At 47.5% G+C, this 23,106-nt stretch overlaps 1 protein-coding gene across 1 annotated transcript; it reads right to left on the reverse strand.

The window, feature by feature from the left end:
* Positions 1 to 360: 360 nt before the first annotated feature.
* On the reverse strand, positions 361 to 20,227 carry JMJD8 (jumonji domain containing 8). Its single transcript, XM_063142978.1, has 10 exons — positions 20,195 to 20,227; positions 17,910 to 18,124; positions 16,311 to 16,403; positions 14,113 to 14,161; positions 12,585 to 12,681; positions 9,539 to 9,607; positions 8,194 to 8,313; positions 5,547 to 5,614; positions 3,403 to 3,537; positions 361 to 1,601 (listed from the first exon to the last, which is right to left on the reverse strand). Exons 2-10 carry the CDS (start codon positions 17,996 to 17,998, stop codon positions 1,521 to 1,523), a joined length of 801 nt encoding a protein of 266 aa, XP_062999048.1. The 5' UTR covers positions 17,999 to 18,124; positions 20,195 to 20,227; the 3' UTR covers positions 361 to 1,520.
* Between the last annotated feature and the right edge of the window lie 2,879 nt (positions 20,228 to 23,106).

Here is a 23,106-nt window from a genome sequence, read left to right on the forward strand (position 1 = left end):
CAGGACAGGATGGGCACCTTGGGTGAATCCGTGAGAAAGGAACAGGCAGGGGAATGTGAAAGCGCTTTTTTTTGGTACAAAGTTTTTTTAAAAACAAAGATCCTGGTAACTAGTATTTCGATCCCTGTGTCTCGCATGAGTCCAGATTTTTGGCTGGTGAAACTTTTCTTGGCAGAGAGGTTTGGAGCAAGGAGGAAAAAACCAACCCTTTACAGCAGCCTTCTTCAACCTGGGGCGCTCCAGATGTGATGGACTGCATCTCCCAGAATGCCCCAGCCAGCTGGCTGGGGCATTCTGGGAGTTGTAGTCCAACACATCTGGAGCGCCCCAGGTTGAGGAAGGCTGCTTTACAGGTTAATTTTTCTGCCCACCGAGCTGAAGTTAGGCACAGGAGCAGAGCCTGTGAAAAAAGGAAACCGTAAAGTCGCCAGCCCCAGACGAGAAAAGTATATTGCTGTGTCCTGCTTTAATCACAGGAGACGACTTGTAAACAGAAGGCTTAACTTCAGCCAAACCGAGGCCTTTCCGGTTTGTGACAACTGTCATCAACATATTTTACAGGGAAGTAATTTGGCTTTCCTTCCTGGTCAGTAAACCGAGGATTATAAAACTTCCTTAAGGATGAGTCGTTTACACAAAAGTGGTCATTAGGAGGCTAGAAATGGCTAGTTCCTTTATCCACTTATCCGTGTAAATGTTCCCTCTGGGGAGTGAGACAGGTACAGTATAATGGTGGGTGAGCAAATTCGGGAATAATTTCAGGGTTTGCTGTCCACTCAGCTCCCTGGAGTGCTTTTTCAAGGGTCAAATGAGAAGTCTGGGGCAGACCCAAGTCCTTGCTAGGCACCTGAAAAGCAGAAGCAACAAGGGGGGGGGAGAAGGAACATACATCTGGGGAGAGGGTTATGCACCCCTCCCTCACCCCCAGTGGAGGCTGATGGCTCTGATGTCAGTGGGGTGGTGAATCCGCTCCGGGTTTTGGCCAAAACTCTAAACGAGCTATCCAAGGTACTGACCAAACCCCAGAGCGGATTCACCACCCCACTGACATCGGAGTCACCAGCTTCTACTGCTCTCCCTTACAAATCACAACCGCCACACCACCTTTTTAGGCATGTGGAGGAGACGCGGCTTCCCGGAGCGAACTCCGCTGTCAAATGTCTAGTCCGGCCATGATCCATCTGTGTGTTTACATGTGCTCCACCAGGATCTTTTCAGTGAATCCGTAACCAAACTGCATTAAGCAATCTGGTTCTTTGCTTAAGAACCCGGGTCTACTTTGAATTGACAGCGAGCGCTGTGTTAGCCATCGGGATGCGGCCAGTGGCCCACTGTCAGGCCGCCGCTTGCCTTTTCCCCTAATCCGGTGCTGTGCTTACGAGAGACTGGGGTAGCCCCATGGTCGCTAGCCCAGCTGCGGAGGTCTGCCTGCAACAAAGAAATCCGGTTTCTTTGTACGGAGCTGTAGGGGAGAGGGCAGGCATTCCCCCTACGGAGGAGCCGGGCGCCGTCTGGATCCGCTAAGCCAGGAAGGTGGAGATGAAAACACTGGTGTCCAGGTTGAGGGTGGCGTGCCACCAGCGGTCTGGGAAGTACAGGACCTATAGAGAAAGCAGAAGGGAAGGAAGGAATGAGGCCAAGTAGTGTAGAGCAAGGGGTGGGCAGAAGGTAGATTTCCAGATGTTTGGGATTTCAACTCCCAGAAGCCCCTGCCAGCATAGCCAATGGTCAGGAATGCTGGAAGTTGAAAATCCTGAACATCTGGGAATCTACTTTCTGCCCACCTCTGCTGTAGAAGGCCAGGGATCCTGCGCCTTGCTCAAGTCAGGTCCCATTGACTTCAGCAGGTCGACACCAGTGTGGTGTAGTGGCTAAAGTGTCGGACTGGGAGTCGGGAGAACCGGGTTCTAGTCCCCACTCGGCCATGGAAACCCACTGGGTGACTTTGGGCCAGTCACAGACTCTCAGCCCAACCCGCCTCACAGGGTTGTTGTTGTGAGGATAAAATGGAGAGGAGGAGGATTATGTATGCCGCCTTGGGTTCCTTGGAGGAGAAAAGGCGGGATATAAATGCAATAATAAATAAATAAAATGTGATTTCAGTCCATTGGATTTCTGAGGAAAAACACACACAGTTGGAGCTGTATACTTGCAGCGGGTGCTGCACAGTGCTGCACAGCAGTTCCTTCCCCTCGCTGGGTTTCAGGTAGGGCTGGGCAAAGTGGCACCAGCTGAAGCAATCGTGGCAACAGAAGAAAAACCCCGTTACAGAACGTTTGCGGTGTTCCCAACTTCCTCAGCCTGATGCCTTTCAGAGGCGTGTTGGACTACAACTCCCATAATTCCCAGCCATGAATTTTAGGGGGTGGGGATTATCTCAATACCCTCCCCCTGCTTTATTAGCATACTGTTTCCCTTCTCCAGCTACAGGTAGAGTGGCCAGTTGGAAAAGAGGACACCTGTGCCATTAATACTTGCGCAGGAGAGGGCTCTTTTGCACGACTTTTCTACTCTTCTAACCACTATTCAAGGTGCAAGAAGCCGGACCTTATTTTTTGCATCTGGCCAGCCAAGCCTGTTGGGATGGGACAGGCTGCCAGTCCAATTGAATCAAGGACAAACAAAAGGAAGGACTCCTTCACACAGTGTAGAGTTAAATTATGGAACTCACTGCCACAAGATATAGTGATGGCCACCCATTTGGATGGCTTTAAAAGGGGGTTGGATAAATTCCCAGAGGAGAAAGCTATCAAGGGCTACTAGCCCTGATGGTTATGTGCTATGTCCAGTATTCGAGGCAGTAAGCTTGTGTGCACCAGTTGCTGGGGAACATGGGTGACTGTTGCACCATGTCCTGCTTTGTTGGTCCCGGTCAACAGCTGTTTGGTCACTGTGTGAACAGAGTGCTGGACTAGATGGGGGATACTTGGCTCAGCAACACTACAAATGAGAAGGATCTTGGAATCGTTGTAAATAACAAGCTGAATATGAGCCAAGAGTGCAATATGGCTGCAAGAAAGGCAAATGCTATTTTGGGCTGCATTAATAGAAGTATAGCTTCCAAATCGTGTGAGGTCCTGCTTCCTCTCTATTTGGCTCTGGTTAGGCCTCATCCAGTTCTGGGCTCCACACTTCAAGAAGGATGCAGACAAGCTGGAGCGTGTTCAGAGGAGGGAAACCAGTAAGCCTGTGTGTACCAGTTGCTGGGGAACATGGGTGGGAGGGTCCTGTTGCATCATGTCCTGCTTTGGTGGTCCCTGGTCAACAGCTGGCTGGCCACTGTGTGAACAGTGCTAGATTGGATGGGCCCTTGGTCTGATCCAGCCTGGCTTTTCTTATGTTCTTACGGCAAATCGGGGCAAATCCTGTTGCCATGGTGGACGGAGCACAGCTGTGACTTACCTCTCCTGGATGAATGGTGCATTCTATTGGCCTCTCCCATGGCGGCAGGAAAGGGTATGTATCCAGTAACCAGGACAGGGTCGTTTTGTTGGGGTGGAACTCCGGCGTTTTCTCCGGGGGATACAGAAACCAGCGCTGCAGAGAAAAAGGGTCAGCTGGTAGGAAGCCTGAACCTTTCTCCCGCTGCCACGGTAAGGTAGGATCCAACACCTCCCACAAGCCCGCACCCAGATACAAACCAGGGTGTCAGGCTTGTGGGGTCAACTTCATTTTTGTACTAGAACCCAGAGGTCTACCAACCAGAAGCAAAAGTGTAAAATTGCTGGCCGGGAAGCCCAGAACCAGATTCAAAATACCGGCTCAGGAGACACAGATAATGACGTCCAGCATTTCTTCCACACACACCTGACCCCGCAATGAGCTTACATATACAAATCTACGTCTGTGTTACTACAGATCAAAGCTGCGACTGCCACACTCAAACTGGACAGCAGAGCAGCACGAAGACCCGGTCAAAAGCAAGCCACCGACGGATGTTCCCATTTCATACATGGGGAAGAGTGAGGCACGTGGGTCGCCCACGTCAGATAACTGCGTGTAGTTGCTTTTGCAAGTTTTGGAATTCTTGGAAGTTGGCTGCAAATCTACCAGCAAATCCTGATCTAACCACACGCACATACTCAAGTAAACAACGCAAAGGAGCAAGCGAGGAAGCCAAGCTACAGGCTGCAGGAGTCAACAAACTAGCCATCTGGGGTCACTCAGTCATTTGAACAAGGAGGGAATCTCCCCCTGTCCCCAAATGCCAGCCCACAGATGGTCAAGTCAGTCCAATGCTCCTTTGCTGCCACCGCCTGCATTATAATGGTAAAATCTAAATGAGCTAGAACCTAGGAAGCTGCTTTATACAGAGTCAGACCTTTGGTCTATCTAACCTAGTATTGCGGACACTGGCCAGCAGCGACTCTTCAGGGTTTCAGGCTGGAATTTTTGCAGCCCTACCTGGAGATGCCGGGGATTGAACCTGGCACCCTCTGCGTGCAATGTAGGTGCTCTAACCACTGAACTATGGTCCCACCATACACCACCTGCATACTGTATCACCGTCAGCTCCCACTTTAGCATCCGTCTGACCCCAATGCCACAAAGGAAGGCTTTCCTGAGCTTTTTAAGTGTCTCATGTGACAAGGCCTTTGAGGAGCGTTCAATCTAGGTGAGCCCACACCTGCAGGCTTAAACGAGACCACCCAGGTACAGGTTGATCATCTCATCACCACTCTTCCTGCGCCATCTCTACATTGACAACAAATTATCTGAAGCGCGCGGAATCTGTAGGCGGTGCCTGGTTTGTAGGATGTATACACCGGAGGTCTCCAGCATTTTGGGGATTTCAAGAGTTGTGGGCGCTCTCGCAAAATGGCTGCCGTGGGTGGGCATGGCTGGTCACGGAACACCCATTTCCCAGAGGGCAAACTAGCAAGGGACTTCAGAGAAAAGTAACATGCCCAAGAACCGAAGGATAAGGCGGAGGGGAGGCCTGAGCTGCAGAACACAGAACTGCTCTTCTGAACCGAAATAAAAACGGTGCAGGAGCGCAGCGGTTCTCTTTGCAGCATGCCAGCTTCCCAGAGAAACAACAACAATTATTATTATTATTATTATTATTATTATTATTATTATTATTATTATTATTATCCCGCCTTTTGCCCAATGCTGGGCCTCAAGGCAGCCTTACAAAGTTTAAAATATAAATGGGGGGGGGAGGGAAACAAAACCATAAACAATTAAAAAAATACACAACAAAATTATAAGACATTAACATAGATGGAGGGCTGGATTATTCTCCAAAGGCCTGCTTGAACAAAAAAGTTTTAGCCTGCTTCCGAAAGCCCATCAAGGAGGGAGCCAGCCTAGCTTCCCCGGGAAGAGAGTTCCAGAGCACCGGAGCAGCCACCGAGAAGGCCCTCTCCCATGTTCCCACCAAGCGTGCCTGTGAAGAAGGTGGGACTGAAAGAAGGGCTTCTCCAGAAGATCTCAAAGCATGGGGAGGCTCATAAGGGAGAATACGTTCTTTCAAATAACCTGGACCCGAGCCATATAGAGCTTTATAGGTCATAACCAGCACTTCCATCTATGGTACTCACCTTCCTGCCAAAGATCACCTCTGAGTAACCAGGGCCATGCCAATGGAAGGGCACTCCTGAGCCAGACCCTGTGAAAGATCGGGAGGAGGAGAAATTAGAAGGGGTTTGCGAAGCATCAATGCCAAAATGTCATCTCATTTCCAAAGGAGTCGGCGACTCACATATAGGGCCATGTGCCATGGTCTTTTGCCCAATGCACTTTTCCCCGGTGTCAAGAAATACTTTTGTAAGCCGTCGTGAGAGCCTTTTTTGGCTGAATGGCGGCATAACAATCCTTAAATAAATAAATAAATCAATAAAATGGTCGCCTCTAGGATAGATGGCCGTAACGTGCCGTCGCCGCAGCCCCATTTTATTCATATTAAAATATTTCTATACCGCCCGTCATGTTCGACAGATCGAGATGGTGTGCGACAACGGAGCTAAAATATAACTAGACACTTTAGCTGAAGCAAAGTAAAACAGCCTGAGAAATCGGTGGGCCCATAAAGTAAAGTTCAGAACAGCAGGCAGCACAGAGCGGCGTTCACCTCTCCCAGAGTTTCCCGTGTTAGCGCTCGCAAGGGAAGTTCTTCCCTTATCTCTGATCTCTCCCATTTCCCTCGCTAGTGCTTCCATGAGCGCTTGCAAGGGAAGCCTGAAGAAGGTTCGGAGAAAAGGCAACTGTTCCCCTTACCAGTCAAAGCCAGCAACAGTGTGCTAGACCAGCTTTCCTCAACCTGGGGCGCTCCAGATGTGTTGGACTACAACTCCCAGAATGCCCCAGCCAGCTGGCTGGGGCATTCTGGGAGTTGTAGTCCAACACATCTGGAGCGCCCCAGGTTGAGGAAGGCTGTGCTAGACAGACAATCTGGTGTGAGACAGTGGCTCAGTTCAGACAACACGTTTCTCAACGGTGGCTTTAGAATTCGGCGGTGGAGTTTTTACAACACTGTCGAGAAATGTGCGGTCTGAAAGCACTCCATGCTGTGCAGAGGAGAGCTCCTGCACAAGCGTTGTGCGGAGGGCTCCGTGAAGTTTCCCGTTGCATTGAGTTTTCCCACTGGCTACAGAGTTCCCTGGCAAGAGCGGCGAAAGGAGCGAGTGCCGCTCTAGGAGAGCCGCCGGGGTTGGGTTTTTCGCGGCAATGGCTGATGGGATACCATCGGGAGTACCGGGGGAGGAGAGAGGGCGGAGGAACTGTCAGTCAAATGTCACGATGGATTTTACTCAACTCCACAGGAGACCATAGTCATACAACAGTGGAGTTAGAACATGTTGTGTGTGGGGAGTACTCCCTAGAATAGCCTTCCTCAACCTGGGGCGCTCCAGATGTGTTGGACTACAACTCCCAGAATGCCCCATCCAGCTGGCTGGGGCATTCTGGGAGATGCAGTCCAACACATCTGGAGCGTTCCAGGTTTTATTTATTTATTTATTTATTTATTTATTTATTTATTACATTTTTATACCGCCCAATAGCCGAAGCCGAAGGTTGAGGAAAGCTGCCCTAGAAACTCAACTGTTGAGTGGAGTTTTCACACTGCCTTGACTAACGTGTTGTCTGAACTGATCCACTTGTCTGAACTGCATTTATTTAATTATTTATTGCATTTCTGTACCACCCAATAGCCAAAACTCTCTGGACAGTTCACAAAAATGAAAAGCCTAAAATACTAGGGCTGTTAGAGTGAAAGGAATCAGGCATCCCTCTATCGTGCCTGGATCCGTATGAAGCCACTGGAGAGAGAGAGGAGGCGGCAGCCCTTCCACTGTGTCCATGACCTGCTGAACTTTGCAATGAAGTACCTAGTCACTGAATTTGTTTTTCCCCCCCTCCTCCCTCCCAATCCCCTTTCCTTTAGAGTCGTGTCTTTCAGACCATAAGCTTCTGGGCAGAGATGGTCTTAAGAAATGTCTATGTAACCCGCCTTCAAAGCCTTTTTGGCAGAAAGGGAGGGATAAAAATATTACAATAAAATAAATTAATCAAATACGACGAGATAAAGTGTAATATAAAGCCCCGAGTGTGTGTGTGTGTGTGTGTGTGTGTGAGAGAGAGAGAGAGAGAGAGAAGTATGTTGTGAATGAATGTGGGTATGAGTATGTGAGTGAATGTGAATGAATGTGTGAGTGTGAATTGAATGTTTGTGTGCTGCACTCCAGCCATAAACATTGTGCAGCCTGTGATACACAGATAATGTGGTCAACCAAGGGTCAGGACTGACATCAGCCTAAAAACTAGCAGAAATTCACAGATACGTGAACCTCTCATTGACTGGGTTTGCACAACACACTAACACACACCCAGTAGGTGAACCGTGGATTGTTTGTGGAACCACGGGTTAGCGTGTTGTCCGAATCCAGGACATTTTTTCTGCAGGGCTGCTTGTTAACCATGCAACGTGGCTTATTTTTTCTCGAACAAGCCACCTTGAAAACTCATGGTTTGTTGTTGGGTAACAAGTCACACTGTGTGGTTAACGAAGCACCCTGCGGAAAATGTCCTGGGTTCAGACAACATGCAAACCCACGGTTCAGCAAACAACCCACGGTTTGACAACAACCCACATTCAACGACTGAGTGTGGGTTAGCGCATTGTGTGAACAGCCCCACTGTGATCTGATCAGAACAAACACATCTCCCCTTGACAGCCTCCTTACTGACCAGCAATTCCAAAGCTGTATGCTCCAGTCGTGCCTGGGATCCGGAAAGGCGGGGGGGTGTACTTCCGCAAGAGGGGCCCCCACTCGGTGAAATTATTATCCCCGAAGAAGTAGAGTGTTTCTGAGGGGAAGAGAAAGAGGGCAATCCTTCCATAGCAAAGATTGTCCGGCAAAAGCTGAAAATAAAAGCTAACAGCTGTATTCCAGGCTGAGCTTGCTAGAGGCTAAAGTCCACCTCCTAAACTATTTACCAGTTTCTTGGAAGTCAACATGTGGTCAGTGCAAATGGATTTTCCGAGCCCTTACGACGGCCAAAAGACTAATATTACAACATTGGAAGGGTAAATGTTCACCTCCTATAATGCAATGGGCTGAAGACTTAGCAATTCTATCAACATTCGAACGGGTGGTATATAGGTGCCACTGGCGAATAGATAAATATTTGGATATTTGGTCGGCTTTTATTGAAATGTACGTATGATCTCCCTCCTCCCAATTTTTAGAAGGTTGTACTTGATGGAATATTGATATTTCTATGCAAGTAATTTCTTGTTCATTTCCGTTTTTCTTTCTACAATTTGTTTTTTGTTGTTGTTCGGTTAAACTCACAATAAAAAGAAAAAAAAGATTAAATGTTAAAAAAAAACCCCACTTCGTCAGATGTGTGGAGAGCAAAGGGGTTAGGCGTTATAGACACAAATGGATCTGGTCTCTTCATCTGCCCAGTTCTGGGCACCGCACTTTAAAGAGGACATACAGACTAAACGGAATGGAGAAAGACAAAGATTTCCCAAGAGGGGTATGGAAAAGAAGTTGAAACACACTTCACCACTTTGGTGCCCTCCAGACGTTTTGGACTTCAACTCCCATCATCAAATTCAAAACATAAAACAGATAAAATACAAAGACAATATCCGTTTAAATGGATATTGATCTGGAGTCAGTTAAAACTCAACATATGCTGTTAAATGCCTGGGAGAAAAGAGAAGTCTTGACCTGGCGCAGAAAAGTTTAACAACGTTGGTGCTAGGCGAGCCTTGTCAGAAAGATCGTTCCACAATTGAGGGGTCACCACTGAAAAGGCCCTCTCCCTTGTTGCCATCCTCCAAACTTCCCTCGGAGTAGGCACCTGGAAGAGGACCTTAGATGTTGACGGAAAGGCTTTAAAGCTGCAATATGCCGGCGTGATTGGTATTTTGGGCCCACCCCTTTTGCCTAGGCTCCGCCCATGAATGCAGCCCCTGAGAGCTTCTCTGAAATGGAATTCCGTCCCTTGGGGTGAAAGAGGGTCCGCGCCGGGGGTTGAAGGAAAAAAGGCATGGCAGGTCACGGAATGTCCAACTCACCACTCCCCAGGGAGTCCAGGTCCTGCGGCTCCAGAAACTGATCCACGTAATCCTGGAAAGGCACGTCGACTGCAACAAGAAAACAGGGCCGCTAAGAATGCACTGGACAGCCTTTCCTTTCCCCTTAGCGGCCAGGTGGCAGCTTCAGATGTCTTTCAACACAACCCTGAACTAGATGACGGCCATTTTATCACACAGTAGGATGGACTTGCTTCCTGCTGGCCCACCAGCTGCAACTACAGCTGCAACCATTCCTTAGCCCAGCTACTACTGCGGCCTCCTACCTCTAAGGGACTGAGCTGCTTTTGTTAAATTAAGTCTAAATCAGTATCGATAGCTTGATATATGTACAGATGTAATGGGGAGAGGAGACTCTGTGTGTGTGTGTGTGTGTGTGTGTGTGTGTGTGTGTGTGTACACATATAGAAGCCTGTTAGTTCCTATCCTCATTCCTTAATTGCGGCTAGTTCCCCATCCAACTCAGTAGAATAGCAAAATTGACTAGACCAGACTCCAAGCAGCTTCTGGTCCAGTCAATTTCACTCTTAAAGGGAACCAAAGAGAAGAAAAAAAACTTCTTGAAATTAGATATGGGGGGACAGACATTCACCCTAACCCTAACCCTTTCACAAACCTTATTTTTTAAAAAAGAAGAAGGCCTCAAAAATCTGTTTTAAAACTATTACAGATGTGGAGCAGTGTGTTTGTTCCTTTAGCATTATCCACCAGATGCTCACAACCAGGCCTGCAGAGAGGGTGGTACGCGGGGAACTCATGAAGAACTCCCTGGAAACCTTGCGTGTCTGCACGCCTGCGCAGGCGTAAGTTCGTTTAAACTGGCAGAGCCTGTGCAGTTTCTTAAAAAAGAAAAGAAAAAGAGGAGGTGTGTAAAACCAACGTACGCTGTTTGGGCTGTGTGCTGATACAGCTGAGAAACCTGCTCAGCCAGTTTAACCAGAGACCATCACAGGGCAGAAAATAAACAAGAGTGCGTAGGATGGCAATGCTCTGCTCCCTCCTCCAACTTTGCAAACGTCGTCTGCACACAGAAAAACGCAGCCACCCAGGTACGGAAGCAAGAGCTTGCCCTGCGGCGTGTATGTATGTACGCGCATCCAAAACAATGCGATCAGAGAGAAGGCACCAAGAAGGCAAATGTCAGCAAACGGCACCTCCCTGGACTTGGAGGAGGATGGGGTGAGGAAGGAAAGCGTGGGGTGGAGAATGCGGACAGGGAGGCATTTTTCTCCCTCTCCCATAATGCTAGAACCCAATGGGGTCATGAAGCTGATTGGTGGGAGATTCAGGACGGATAAAAGGGAGAACTTCTTCACACAGCGCAGAGTTAAACTATGGAACTCACTACCACAGGATGTAGTGATGGCTACTGTGGTGTTACACCCCACAAGTCAATTCCAAAGGTATGTCTGCGGTTTGTAAGTCTGTGGTTTGTAGAATGTTGGCCTGAGTGGGCGGAGTTAGAATGTCTTGGGAGGGGGGAGGAGTGATATATAAGGGAATGACTGAGGGGATTGGGAGTTCTTTCCAGGGAGACTTGTTAGGGACTCTTAGAGTCTGTAGTGCTCTCTGTATTTATGGTACTTAAGTTTTGGGAAATTTGAGAGTCAGTGTAGTGAGTGGTGTCTTTAGAGTGTGGTGTGCACGTAGTGGAAGTATATTAATCAATACTGAGAATAAAGAAAGTTCAAGAGTGATTGTGTGAGAGAAAGGAAAGCGCGAATGTGAGAGTGACAGGATTGTATGGAAGGTTTCAAAAAGGTTTTTAAAGGTTGTTATTTGAAACAAAGCTTATGAACTTTTAAAAATAAATTTTGATTGTTTTGTTTTTAAACTACCACAAAAAGCCCATGTGTCTGTTTGGCATTTATCATCTTAAGTTTACACATTTAACACCCACTCTGACAATCATTCACCTAAGCAGATATAACTCACAGCGCATTATTATATATATTAAAATCCTTCTCCATTTTAAACCCCTTTCTCCACATAGTTTGGAGGAAGGTGGTTCTTATCCCTTGTCTCAGGCGTATCAAGCGGTGGTGCTTGGCTTGAGCAGGGAGTAGCCTCGGCCGGGTCTGGTGTTCAGAGCCTGTGTCGCCCCATAAGAAGTGGTGGCAGCCGTGAGGTCTGGTGTTCAGAGCCTGTGTCATGGCAGCTACCGATTTGGACAGCTTTAAAAGGGGGTTGGATAAATTCCTGGGGGAGAAGGCTATCCATGGCTACTAGCCCTGAGGGCTATGTGCTACCTCCCGTATCAGAGGACAGTAAGCCTATCGACACCAGTTGCTGGGGAACATTGCACTCGTGTCCTGGTGAACAGCTGGCTGGCCACTGTGTGAACAGAGTGCTGGACTTGATGGACCCTTGGTCTGATCCAGCAGGGCTCTTCTGACGTTCAGTTCTGCGCACACACACAAACACACAGTATGCTTTTGAAGAACATTGAAAAATTGTTTTGCAGCCTTAACTATTATTAAACTTTAATACGAAGATCATCGATCTTCATAATAGAGCATTCCTAATAGAATACCTCTCCACCGTGCCTGGGTCCAGCTCCAGCTGAGAGCCCCCTCCCTCCTGCTGTCAACTGTCTCTGCAGAGGCCACCAGTGAGGGAGGAAGCAGCAGCCAGGCACCTCTCCACCGTGCCTGGGTCCAACTCCAGCTGAGAGCCCCCTCCCTCCTGCTGTCACCTGTAACTGCTGAACTTTGCAACTAAGATTGTAGTGCCTGAGTTTGCTTTCCTTTCCCCCCCCCCCTCCTCCTCCCTCCCAATCCCCTTTCCTTTTGTGTCATGTCTTTTAGATTGTAAGCCTGTGGGCAGGGACTGTCAAGAAATACTTTTGTAAGCCGCCGTGAGAGCCTTTTTTGGCTGAAGGGTGGCATAAAAATCCTTAAATAAATAAATAAAATAAATAATAGAGCCCGATACAACATATATAGGGTATGCAACACGGCGGATTTGTGCGTGTGTGAATTTGCACTCTTCTACCCAACCCTATTCTTGGTGACCCAGTCCTCCTCACCTTTACGATAAGAGTAGGTATTAGCGGTGCTGAGACGGACCGGGCGATCCCCAAACATGGCTAGCAGCTTGTGCTTGGTACACTGAGCCTGGAACTCCTGCAGGCACAGAAGAAGAGGCTGCAATGAGCAACAGCCAATAGCTGAAATCCACTCTATGGCGAGAGAAAATGACTGGTTGAAAAGTTACCAAGGATGCGATCCTATGTGGGTTTAGACACACACACACAAAAGTCCTACAACTCCCAGCATTCCCTGGCCAGCACAGGACTTCTTTTTCTGTCTAAACGTTGCGCCCTAAATGGTTAACGGATGGAGAGAGTTGAGGAGGATTTCGCTTCACTTTTGCCTACTTTTTTAGTTGTAAGAAAAAATTGAAAAGAAAAAGACAGCTATGCTCAGTAAAGGTCCTGTTTAAAGCTTGAATCGTGTTCTGTCTTGAGGATAGTCCTACAAAACTTACTCTGCAACAGAGGATCAAGGGTGCATAACCCCCAAATTGCCCCAATCCAAAAACTCACCCTGATTATGGGGGGGGGGAATGCAATCTCCAGATTCCATATGCAAAAGGGGGATAAGTAAATATACACAAATTTCATGGTAGAGCAGTAAATTATGCAGACTTTCTTTTTTAAAGGTTGTGAACGGTTCAGGACACTCTACAGTGTCCTTTCTTCTTGATTCTTAGGAACACGGGGCGGAGGGCACTGAGATGTGGGGGTGGGGGTGATCGCAAGAAGCAGCAGGGGGTTCACCGCTCTTGCCAAGAGGCCCTCAAGTCATTCCTGACAACCCATAATGAAGTCGCCCGGCTGGGTTCAGACATCGCGACAAGCCACCCTGAACAACCCAACAATAAGCCATGGGTTCTCTGGGCAGCTTGTCTGTGAAAAATAAGCCACTCTGTGGAAATCACACCAGATCTTCATAGAATCATAGCAGAGTTGGAAGGGGCCTCTAAGGCCATCGAGGCCAACCCCCTGCTCAGTGCAGGAATCCACCCTAAAGCATCCCTGACAGATGGTTGTCCAGCTGCCTCTTGAAGGCCTCTAGTGTAGGAGAGCCCACAACCACCCTAGGTAACTGGTTCCATTGCTATACTGCTCTAGCAGTCAGGAAATTTTTCCTGATGTCCATCTGGAATCTGGCTTCCTGTAACTTGAGCCCATTATTCCGTGTCCTGCACTCTGGGAAGATCGAGAAGAGATCCTGGCTCTCCTCTGTATGGCAACCTTTCAAGTATCTGAAGAGTGCTATCATGTCTCCCCTCAATCTCTTCTCCAGGCTAAACATGCCCAGTTCTTTCAGTCTCTCTTCATAGGGCTTTGTTTCCAGACCCCTGATCATCCTGGTTGCCCTCCTCTGAACCCCCTCCAGCTTGTCTGCGTCCTTCTTGAAGTGTGGTGCCCAGAATTGGACGCAATACTCAAGATGAGGCCTAACCAGGGCCGAATACAGAGGAACCAGTACCTCACGTGATTTGTCTTCTTCCTAGCATTTAACCCAAATCTATGGCATGGGGACACTCACCGAGTTGTCTGTGATTCCTTGCAGTATAACTGGCCGAGAGAAGGCATACCTGGGAAATGAAGAAGTGATTTACAGCGTTACGTACTATATAACAACCAGTTCCTTATCTGCATTTCTTAGCCACACAGCTCTTGGGTTGCATAAGCCCTCCCGCCGGGGTGACACACAGACCCTGACATTTTACTTTCTGGCATAGAAGTAAATAAATTACTTTTTAAATAGTTCAGCATGTCTCCAGTGCTGGTGCCCATCTCATGCCTAAGCAGCTACTAGGAGGGTATAAAGTATTTTAAGAGAACTGATGGCAGCAGAAAAGAGTCAGCTTGTGGAATTTTGAGCCATAGTGGCAGAGAACTCCTTAGGCCCTGAAACATAAGCATTTGCGGGAAATAGGAAACCCCAAAACTTAAAAACACAGTTAAAAATGCAACAATAAAGGAAACAAGCAGGCCAATTCCTTCAGCAATGAACCAGCTGATACGCCATAGGCCTGCCTGAATAAAAATGGAGGAACAACAGAGAGGGGGCCAACCAAGCCCCCCTTGGCAAGGAGTTCTAAGCGCCTTGAAAAGTGTTTGGAAACAGCCGCTGTAAAGAAGGCAAACTCCACGTTAGGCATTATAAGAAAAGGAATTGAGAATAAAACGGCCAGTATCGTACTGCCTTTATACAAATCTGTGGTGCGACCACACTTAGAATACTGTGTATGGTTCTGGTCACCACACCTAAAAAAAGGTTATTATAGAGCTGGAAAAAGTGCAGAAAAGGGAAACTAAAATGATGAAGGGGCTGGAGCATCTCCCCTACAAGGGAAGGTTACATTAGCTTGGAGAAGAGGAGGCTAAGGGGAAACAGGATAGAGGTGTACAAAATTATGCATAGGGTGGAGAATGTGGAGAGGGAGACATTTTTCTCCATCTCCCATAATACTTGAACCCAATGGGGCCATCCCATAATACTTGAACCCAATGGGGCCATCCCATGAAGCTGATTGGTGAGAAGTAAAAGGAAGGACTTCTTCATGCAGAGCAGAGTTAAATTATGGAACTCGCTACCACAAGATGTAGTGATGGCCACCAATTTGGATGGCTTTTAAAAGGGGGTTGGATAAATTCCTAGAGAAGAAGGCTATCAATAGTTATACCTCCAGTACCTAAGGCAGTAAGCCTGTGTGCATCAGTTGCTGGGGAACATGGGTGGGAGGGTGCTGTTGCACCGTGTCCTGCTTTGTGGGTCCCTGGTCGACAGCTGGTTGGCCACTGTGTGAACAGAGTGCTGGACTAGATGGACCCTTGGTCTGATCCAGCATCCGGGCACTTCTTACATTCGTATGTTCTTAGTGCAAAAAACGTATTGGCTAGAACAAAGCGATCAGGACATCTTATGGCTCGATTTGCTTGATCTACACTTGTTCCCAATTGGTTCTAAAAACAAACCAATTCCAGGTGTGGCACTTTGTAGCCTCCTCCCTTCCACACATCCGCCCCCACATGCTCTGTTCATTATCCGAGGCCCTGATCCAGATTTCTTGCCCATCTGAGGCCCAATGAAAAGCAGGAGCAGGGCCTTTTAAGTGGTGGCTACACACCTGGTTGAGATTCGCCAAGCCCTGACAGTTTATGGTTGTAGCTGTTTGGCCAAACACTGGTTATTTTAGTCAGAACTTCAGCTGGAAAATGTTTCACTCCTTGTCAAGGTTGTGTCTTCACTTCGGGGTTCGTTTGTTTTTTTGTGGGGTAGGGGTGTGTTACGAATTGCTGGTTTAGGCAATTGCAATTTTTTTCTTTTTCGTTCGGTATTGTCTAATGGCTTGTTTCCTGCATTTTGTGAATCCCATTTTATTGTATGTCTATTTTACGGTTTAAGCCACACTTTGAGTTTCTTTTTTATGGAGAGAGGGAGGATATTTATTTATTTATTTATTACATTTTTATTTATTTATTACATTTTTATACCGCCCAATAGCTGAAGCTCTCTGGGTGGTTTTTTTTTTTTTAAATTAAAAGATGTGCACTGTAAATTAACAAAGAGGGTTTTTTGTTTTAAAAAACGGTGAATTTGTGCATCTGGCGAAAGATGTCTGAGCTTACAGGCCTCTCTGTTCTGGTCCGGCGCAAGCCATTCACCAGAATTTGGGCACAGTGCTCCCTGGTGGTGACCAAGCCAGGGAAGTATGTGAGCGTTTCACTCTCACTTACTGTTGAATGAACTGGGAGTAGGTGAGAGTGGAATCCAGTCTCTCCACGGTACAAGTGTCTTCTTCCATTAGGGCAGAGCGTTTGCTTGTCAGCCTGAGACGGGGAAGGAAAAAGAAGCAGGGTTTAAAATAGTGTGATATGAAGGTGTGTGTTGTTTTTTGTAAATATATGTTTTTAGGAAGGCCTGAGATTTGAAAGCTTGAAAATACCCAACTACCTGGCAGGATATGGCACTATGAAAGCGGTATGAAAGTGGTATATAAAAGGCAGGAGCTACACCAAGCAGGATATAGCAGTATGAAAGCGGCATATGGTCTGTGTCAATGGGCCCCAACTGTTGTCAGTGCACTTCAATACTGCTATAAAAGCAATAGTGTGGCTCCCGCCTTTTATATACCGCTTTCATAGTGCAATATCCTGCTTGGTGTAGATGAGGCCCTAGTTTAGGCACACGCAAAAGTCCGGTTTAGACACGGCAAAACCAGGGTGTCCGCTTACGCATTGCCACAAAAGAGGATCTGCATAAAAATTGCCCAAGGTAATTTATATGTCTAGATGCAAATTTGGAAAGAATGGCTAGAATTTAAACAGAAATAGCAGGCATTTCGCCATCGCAATTAAGGCTGAGGACAGGCCTGCCTGTTCTACCTGTTGTCCAGGTGCTTAAGTGCGGATGGGCAACTTCAAGGTCCCTCAGCAACCCCTTCTGATGGCTCTTTCTCTCTTTAAACCAGCCTTGGACCAGACAGCCCTTCAAACAGAGAACTGTCCTCTGCAAAGAAGGCCATGTGGCCACCCTGAGCAAAAAAACTGTCCGGGCTGTACCATTTCTAACTGCAGAGCGAGAGTCATAGGATGAAATGCTCCTCCATACAGAACAACTACCCTGCACATAGAAAACTAGAGTGTCGTAGAGAAGTTTAGGCAAGAGCCCGTCTTCCTATCACCTAGTTTTCTAGGAGCAGGGATGTTTGTTTAATTCTTTTTACGGAAGAATGCTAAAGCCTACGTGTCCCTACCTGCAATGTTGGTATAGTGGTGGTACAGTCCAGACAGGTTTATGTCCATATCTGCTGTTTGCAAAAACTAGATTTTACTGGGCATATGGGTTAAGAGGACAAGACTGGGCTAAATGGTTCGATTTTGCAGGGACATTATTATAGAATTTTTACCAGAATTTAAGCCAGGTATCAAAGCAGGCCCCAGGCCTTAAGCTGTGACTAGCAGTGGGCCTATTCAGAAGACACCTTAAACCTGGCTGGTTGAGGCTTTTGGTTAAGCAGCAGGGTTTCGGGGGTCACCATCTGCAGCAGAGTTAGCGGCTCTAACCGTGGCTTAAAGTGTTCTGTGTGACAGCACAGCTTGTGGTTAGTGCTAACCCCAGAGAACCTCTGAACAGGTCCAGTATCCAACAGGAAGGATATGGGACCGTGCACAATGGATGTCACACAATCAGGTCGTGAAAAGGGAGGGACTGGCAAGGGAAGCGGAGGAGCCTTTACAAACGTGATGGAATTTATGGACACTCCCTACTGTTGACTTTCAAGGGAGAAGCTATAAGACTTTGACCCATCCGTCTTTCAGAGCACGCCTACTCACCAGCCTCCATCCGTTTCCAGCAGTGCCAAATCTTTAGAGACCAGGAAGAACATCAGCAAGAGCAGGAAGAATTGGCACCTGGATCCCATCTGTTCGGAGGTCCGACACACCTGTCACTCCAAGTGGTGGTTGTCAGCAGGCAAAGACAGCTGGAGCACCTAGAGAGGACGAGGTTCAGAGGAGGACAACAATACTGTGCTAGATAGAGAAATAGTCTGACATGATATATAGTACTTATTATTTATTATATTTCTATACTGCCCCATAGCAGGAGCTCTCCTGGCAGTTTACAAAGATGGAAGATACAGTATATGAAGTTTAAATAAACATTCATCATAGAATCATAGAATAGTAGAGTTGGAAGGGGCCTACAAGGCCATCGAGTCCAATTCTCTGCTCAATGCAGGAATCCAACGTAAAGCATCCCTGACAGATAGTTGTTCAGCTGCCTCTTGAAGGCCTCTAGTGTGGGAGAGCCCACCACCTCCCTAGGGAACTGGTTCCATTGTCGTACTGCTTTAACAGTCAGGAAGTTTTTCCTGAGGCCCAGCCGGAATCTGGCTTCCTTTAACTTGAGCCCATTATTCCATGTCCTGCACTCTGGGAGGATCAAGAAGAGATCTTGGCCCTCCTCTGTGTGACAACCTTTTAAGTATTTGAAGAGTGCTATCATGTCTCCCCTCAATCTTCTCTTCTCCTGGCTAAACATGCCCAATTCTTTCAGTCTCTCTTCATAGGGCTTTGTTTCCAGACCCGTGATCATCCTGGTTGCCCTCCTCTGAACACGCTCCAGCTTGTCCACGTCCTTCTTGAATTGTGGAGCCCAGAACTGGACGCAATACTCTAGATGAGGCCTAACCAGGGCCGAATAGAGAGGAACCAGTACCTCACGCGATTTGGAAGTTATACTTCTATTAATGCAGCCCAAAATAGCATTTGCCTTTCTTGCAGCCATATTGCACTATTGGCGATATAAACACATCTTTAAATAAACATTTATATAAACACAGCACACATAGAGACAACATATATACAAAAACAACTTAAAGCAATTAACCATAAAACAAATCCAGGACCTGATTAAATCTCATCATAGGCTGCCAAATGCCTGAGGAAAAGGGAAGGTCTTCACTTAGCGCTGAAAAGATGACAATGTTGGTGCCAGGCAGGCCTCATTGGGGAGATAATTTAACAACTGTGGGCCCACCACCGACAAGGCCCTCTTCCTTGAAGAAGGGCCTTAGGTGATGAATACAGTGTACAGGTAGGTTCATGTTGGGAGAGGCGCTCTGTCAGGTACTGTGGTCCCAAGCAGCTTCCTATGCTCGGGAAAAAGTAATAATGAACTAGCCTTCTCCTTCAGCAGAAGGCTAATGGCAGGCCGGTGGGTGCATTTTGCGATTCTGCAGAACCAAGGCCGAATCCGGGACTGGGTGTAGAATTCAGAACACTGAAGGTGGCCGCCAAGGTCGGTTTCAAAGTGTGTGGGCCAAGCCACACAAGAATCAGGAGATCTGCGATCGGATCGCCTGACTTTTGTTTGTACGTTTTAGCCTCGTGGGGAAAACAAGACAGGTACTAGATCCAACTCGAGTCCTCTGGGGCTGCTTAAAAATAATAAATACCATCAGGAGATCGAATCACACAGGGCCAAGTGATGTCTGCCTGTCACATTCTTCTATTGGTGCCCCCGACACGCCATCCCACCGGGTTTTCTTGGTGGCAGCAGACAGCAAAGGGCAGGGTGCCCTATATAACAGTATTGAAATGCACTGACAACTGTGGAGGCCCATGACACAACCCATATGCTGTTTTCAAACTGCGTTCAAAGTATTATATCCTGCTTGGCGGTAGATCTGGCCTGGGTCTATCCCCCCTCTCCATTTTATCCTCACAACAGCCCTGCGAAGTAGGCTAGGCTGAGTGTCAGTGACTATCCCAAAGTCACCAAGTTGGCTCCATGGTTGAGTGGGGACTTGAACCGGGGTCTCCCAGTCCCAAACTCTGAAACTCTGAGCATGTGCAGTGTGGCGTTTTAAACTCCCTTCAATCCTAGCACCTTGCTTCTGCTGCTGGCCTCATCACCTGCCGCTCTCCAGTGGGGTCAAGAGGGGACCCCTTGGGCTGTGGGGCTCAGCCCCCCAAATCCAACCCTCTTGGCCCCCCCTGGAGACACAGATTCCAGGGTTTGTGGAGGGCCTAGAGCCCGCCCGCTCTCTTCCACCTTGCAGGGCAGGAGGATGCATCCCTCCGCGCTCACCTTTCCAGCATCCCTCCTGCCTTACCTCTCATTCCAGGAGCGCTGCTACCTGCAGAGGTCTCCAAGCCCTCCTGGGGCCGCCGGCAACGGATGCCCTCGCCCCGCTGGGTTCTGGGAGTTGTAGTCCTCGCCTCGCCACCACGCCTTGAAACAGAGGCCTCGGGCTCAAACAGCCCGCAGCTTCCCAGCCTGGCCCCAGCCCTCGGGGGGTCTATCTCGAGGCGCTGCCCGCTTTCCAAACCTTTGCCAACGTTTCGCCAAGCGCTCGGCGCGGAGGGAAGGGAGAGGGACTACATTACCCGGCAGGCACCGGGCGCAGAGGACCGCCTGGTACCCAAGCCCGGAAGGAACAGATGGGCGGGGAAAGACACAGGGATGTGGGCTGTTGCTATTGGATACAAGGGCTGGAGACTATGTTACCTACAATGCATTGCTGCGGGACCGCGCATCCTTCTGTTTTTGCTCAATTAATTGCCATGCAGGAGGCGATTTTCAGAGGCATTGAAGCTGGGGAGGGAAGAGTTAACGTCACCACCACCACACACACACACAAAAACACATGCTGCAACATACACACACAAACACACGCACACACCAAAATCTCTCCCTGCAAGCCTGGGACAGGGTGGGAGGGTGGAGATAGAGATGCATGGAATTATGTGTGGTGTGGAAAAAGTAGATTAGGGAGACACGTTTCACTCTCTACTACTAGAACCCAGGATCATCCTATGAAGCTGACTGGTCGGGCGGAGAAAAGGCAGGAGTTCTTCGTGCAGCACATAGTCAAATTATGGAATCCACTTCCACAAGATGTAACGATGGCCACCAATTTGAATGGCTTTTAAAAGGGATTGGATAGAACCATGGAGGTATAAGGCTATCAATGGCTACTAGTCTTGATGGCTATGTGCTTTGCCTAATATCAGAGGCAGTACACCAGTCGCTGGGGGACATGAGTGGAGGGATGTTGCTTGTTGCACTTGTGGGTTCCTGGTCAACAGCTGGATGGCCACTGTGTGAACAGAACGCTGGACTAGATGGACCCTTGGTTTGATCCAGCAGGGCTCTTCTGCTCTTCTTAGGTTCTGATGCCAGCTGCCACAGATTGGCACCGTAATGTGGAATTGTCTTTCCTAATGCACAAAGTGGAAGGCAATTCTGTTGGTCTATTAGAGGTGGTGGTGGAGGAACCCTCTAAAAGGTTTAGAGGAACCCTCTAAACTGCCCAGAGAGCTTTGGCTATTGAGCAGTATAAAAATGTAATAAATAAAGTCTTTATTAGGACTGATTAAAAAAAAAATCACGAAAAAGTGAGCAAGCTTTTGAATTCTACAGAGTTCTTCCCCAGGATGTTACGCAAAACACAAGTCAAAAAAGGAGGGGGAAGAGATTGATGCTGCTGGACATGACATCCTTCCAACCTCAAGTGATGGGTTTCACCCTTAAAGGAGGCCTAAAAATAATTTTAAACATCAAAAAAAAAAAGATAAAAAAGAGGCATTTTTAGACATAAATAGGTTCTACAACTTCCCCAGCTGGCTTGGGAATGCTGTGCGTTGCAGGGCTTCTGTTTAAACATGCATAAGATGGTGCCCTTAATATATAAAGGTGTTGTGCAGCTATTCTGATGTTTCCTCCTTAACATTCCCACCCACCCACCCCTGTAGTAAGGAACAAGACGGAAGAGAAAAACAGGATGATTACAAGTGGAAGATAATAACATCTGGAACTCCCCCCCCTCCTTCCTGTAAAAATTCTGTGAATGAGACACGGTGACGGTGTGATAAAAGCCTTGTCTAGAAGCATCCACAGTCTATAGTTTTTAAGAGCCTTAACATGGGATGGAGGAAGCATTATCCAAACTTACAGCACAATCCTATCCACATTTTTTTCAAAAGTAAGTGCTAAATAACACACTACACTAATGAACAGCATATAAGTGATGTGAATACTTTTGGTTTACTGTAGTGTAAGTGTGAAGGGTCCCCAATTTGGACCACCACTTACAGCAGGTGGGAGTTAAACCTTCTCACTCAGCCACTGCCCCCACTTTAAATTCACCCCGCAACACACACACATACACACTGGGGCTAAAAAAGGGGGAGGGATCTCCATTGGCACTCATGTTTAGCTTCCACAGCTGGTAATAGTGGAGAACCTATGACAGCCATTGGAACATCACCATGCAAAAGCTGACGTGGTAGCATTTATCTTTTGTTTTATCACTGTCTTCTGGAGTACTAACAGATTTTGGGAGGAGGGAGCTGGGGAGTTGAGGACAGGAGCAGTGCACACAGCCTCACTCAGCCCCACATTTATGAATGCAGGAAGGGAAAGTTCTAAAGAGGCCCATATTACCTAGATTGTAGTAATACATGTTACTAGGGGAGAGAAGGAGGCTATGCATGACTGCTGTTTTTAGAGGCAGCTGTGAGTCTCCTGAATGATTTAGCTACAGGAAAAGTTTAGTGCTCTTTACGTTGCATTTCCTGTTTATGAAGAACCATATGTATATAGGTAAGAAATGATCATATGTTGTGTTAAGATCATTATGTTTTTAAAGTTCTAAAAAATTGTTAACTGAGTGTGGGGATCAGTGGGTCTGTTCAGACAACACACCAAGCCATGGCTAGGCCATTAACCCTTTTTCAGAAAATGCTTAGTGAGCATGTTTGAACCATAGTTATGTAGCCACAATGGTTAGGAATGATTCACATGACACACTAAGTCATGGTTCACATGACACGCTAAGCCATAATATTTAGCTCAAAATGCTTAACCACTGTGGCTTAACAGGGTCAAAGTCTCAAAAGAAAATGACAGATAACAGGGTTGTCTTGTGGAATGCCTATGGAAAACTTCCGTAATTTGGCATGGACCATTGCTGTTGCTCTTGTTCCAGACAATAAGAAATAGAAGATGGGTAGTCTGTGCGAA

Source organism: Elgaria multicarinata, chromosome 17, assembly GCF_023053635.1.
Source record: "Elgaria multicarinata webbii isolate HBS135686 ecotype San Diego chromosome 17, rElgMul1.1.pri, whole genome shotgun sequence".
Lineage (NCBI taxonomy): Eukaryota > Metazoa > Chordata > Lepidosauria > Squamata > Anguidae > Elgaria > Elgaria multicarinata.

Excerpts from the sequence above, each read along its gene's own strand:
- JMJD8 (XM_063142978.1), bottom strand. The coding sequence starts at position 17,998 with ATGGGATCCAGGTGCCAATTCTTCCTGCTCTTGCTGATGTTCTTCCTG. Across the intron at positions 16,404-17,909 it reads CTGGAAACGGATGGAGGCTG|GCTGACAAGCAAACGCTCTG; the intron begins GTGAGTAGGCGT and ends TCCCCGTCTCAG. Across the intron at positions 3,538-5,546 it reads AGGTGATCTTTGGCAGGAAG|CGCTGGTTTCTGTATCCCCC; the intron begins GTGAGTACCATA and ends TTTTCTCTGCAG.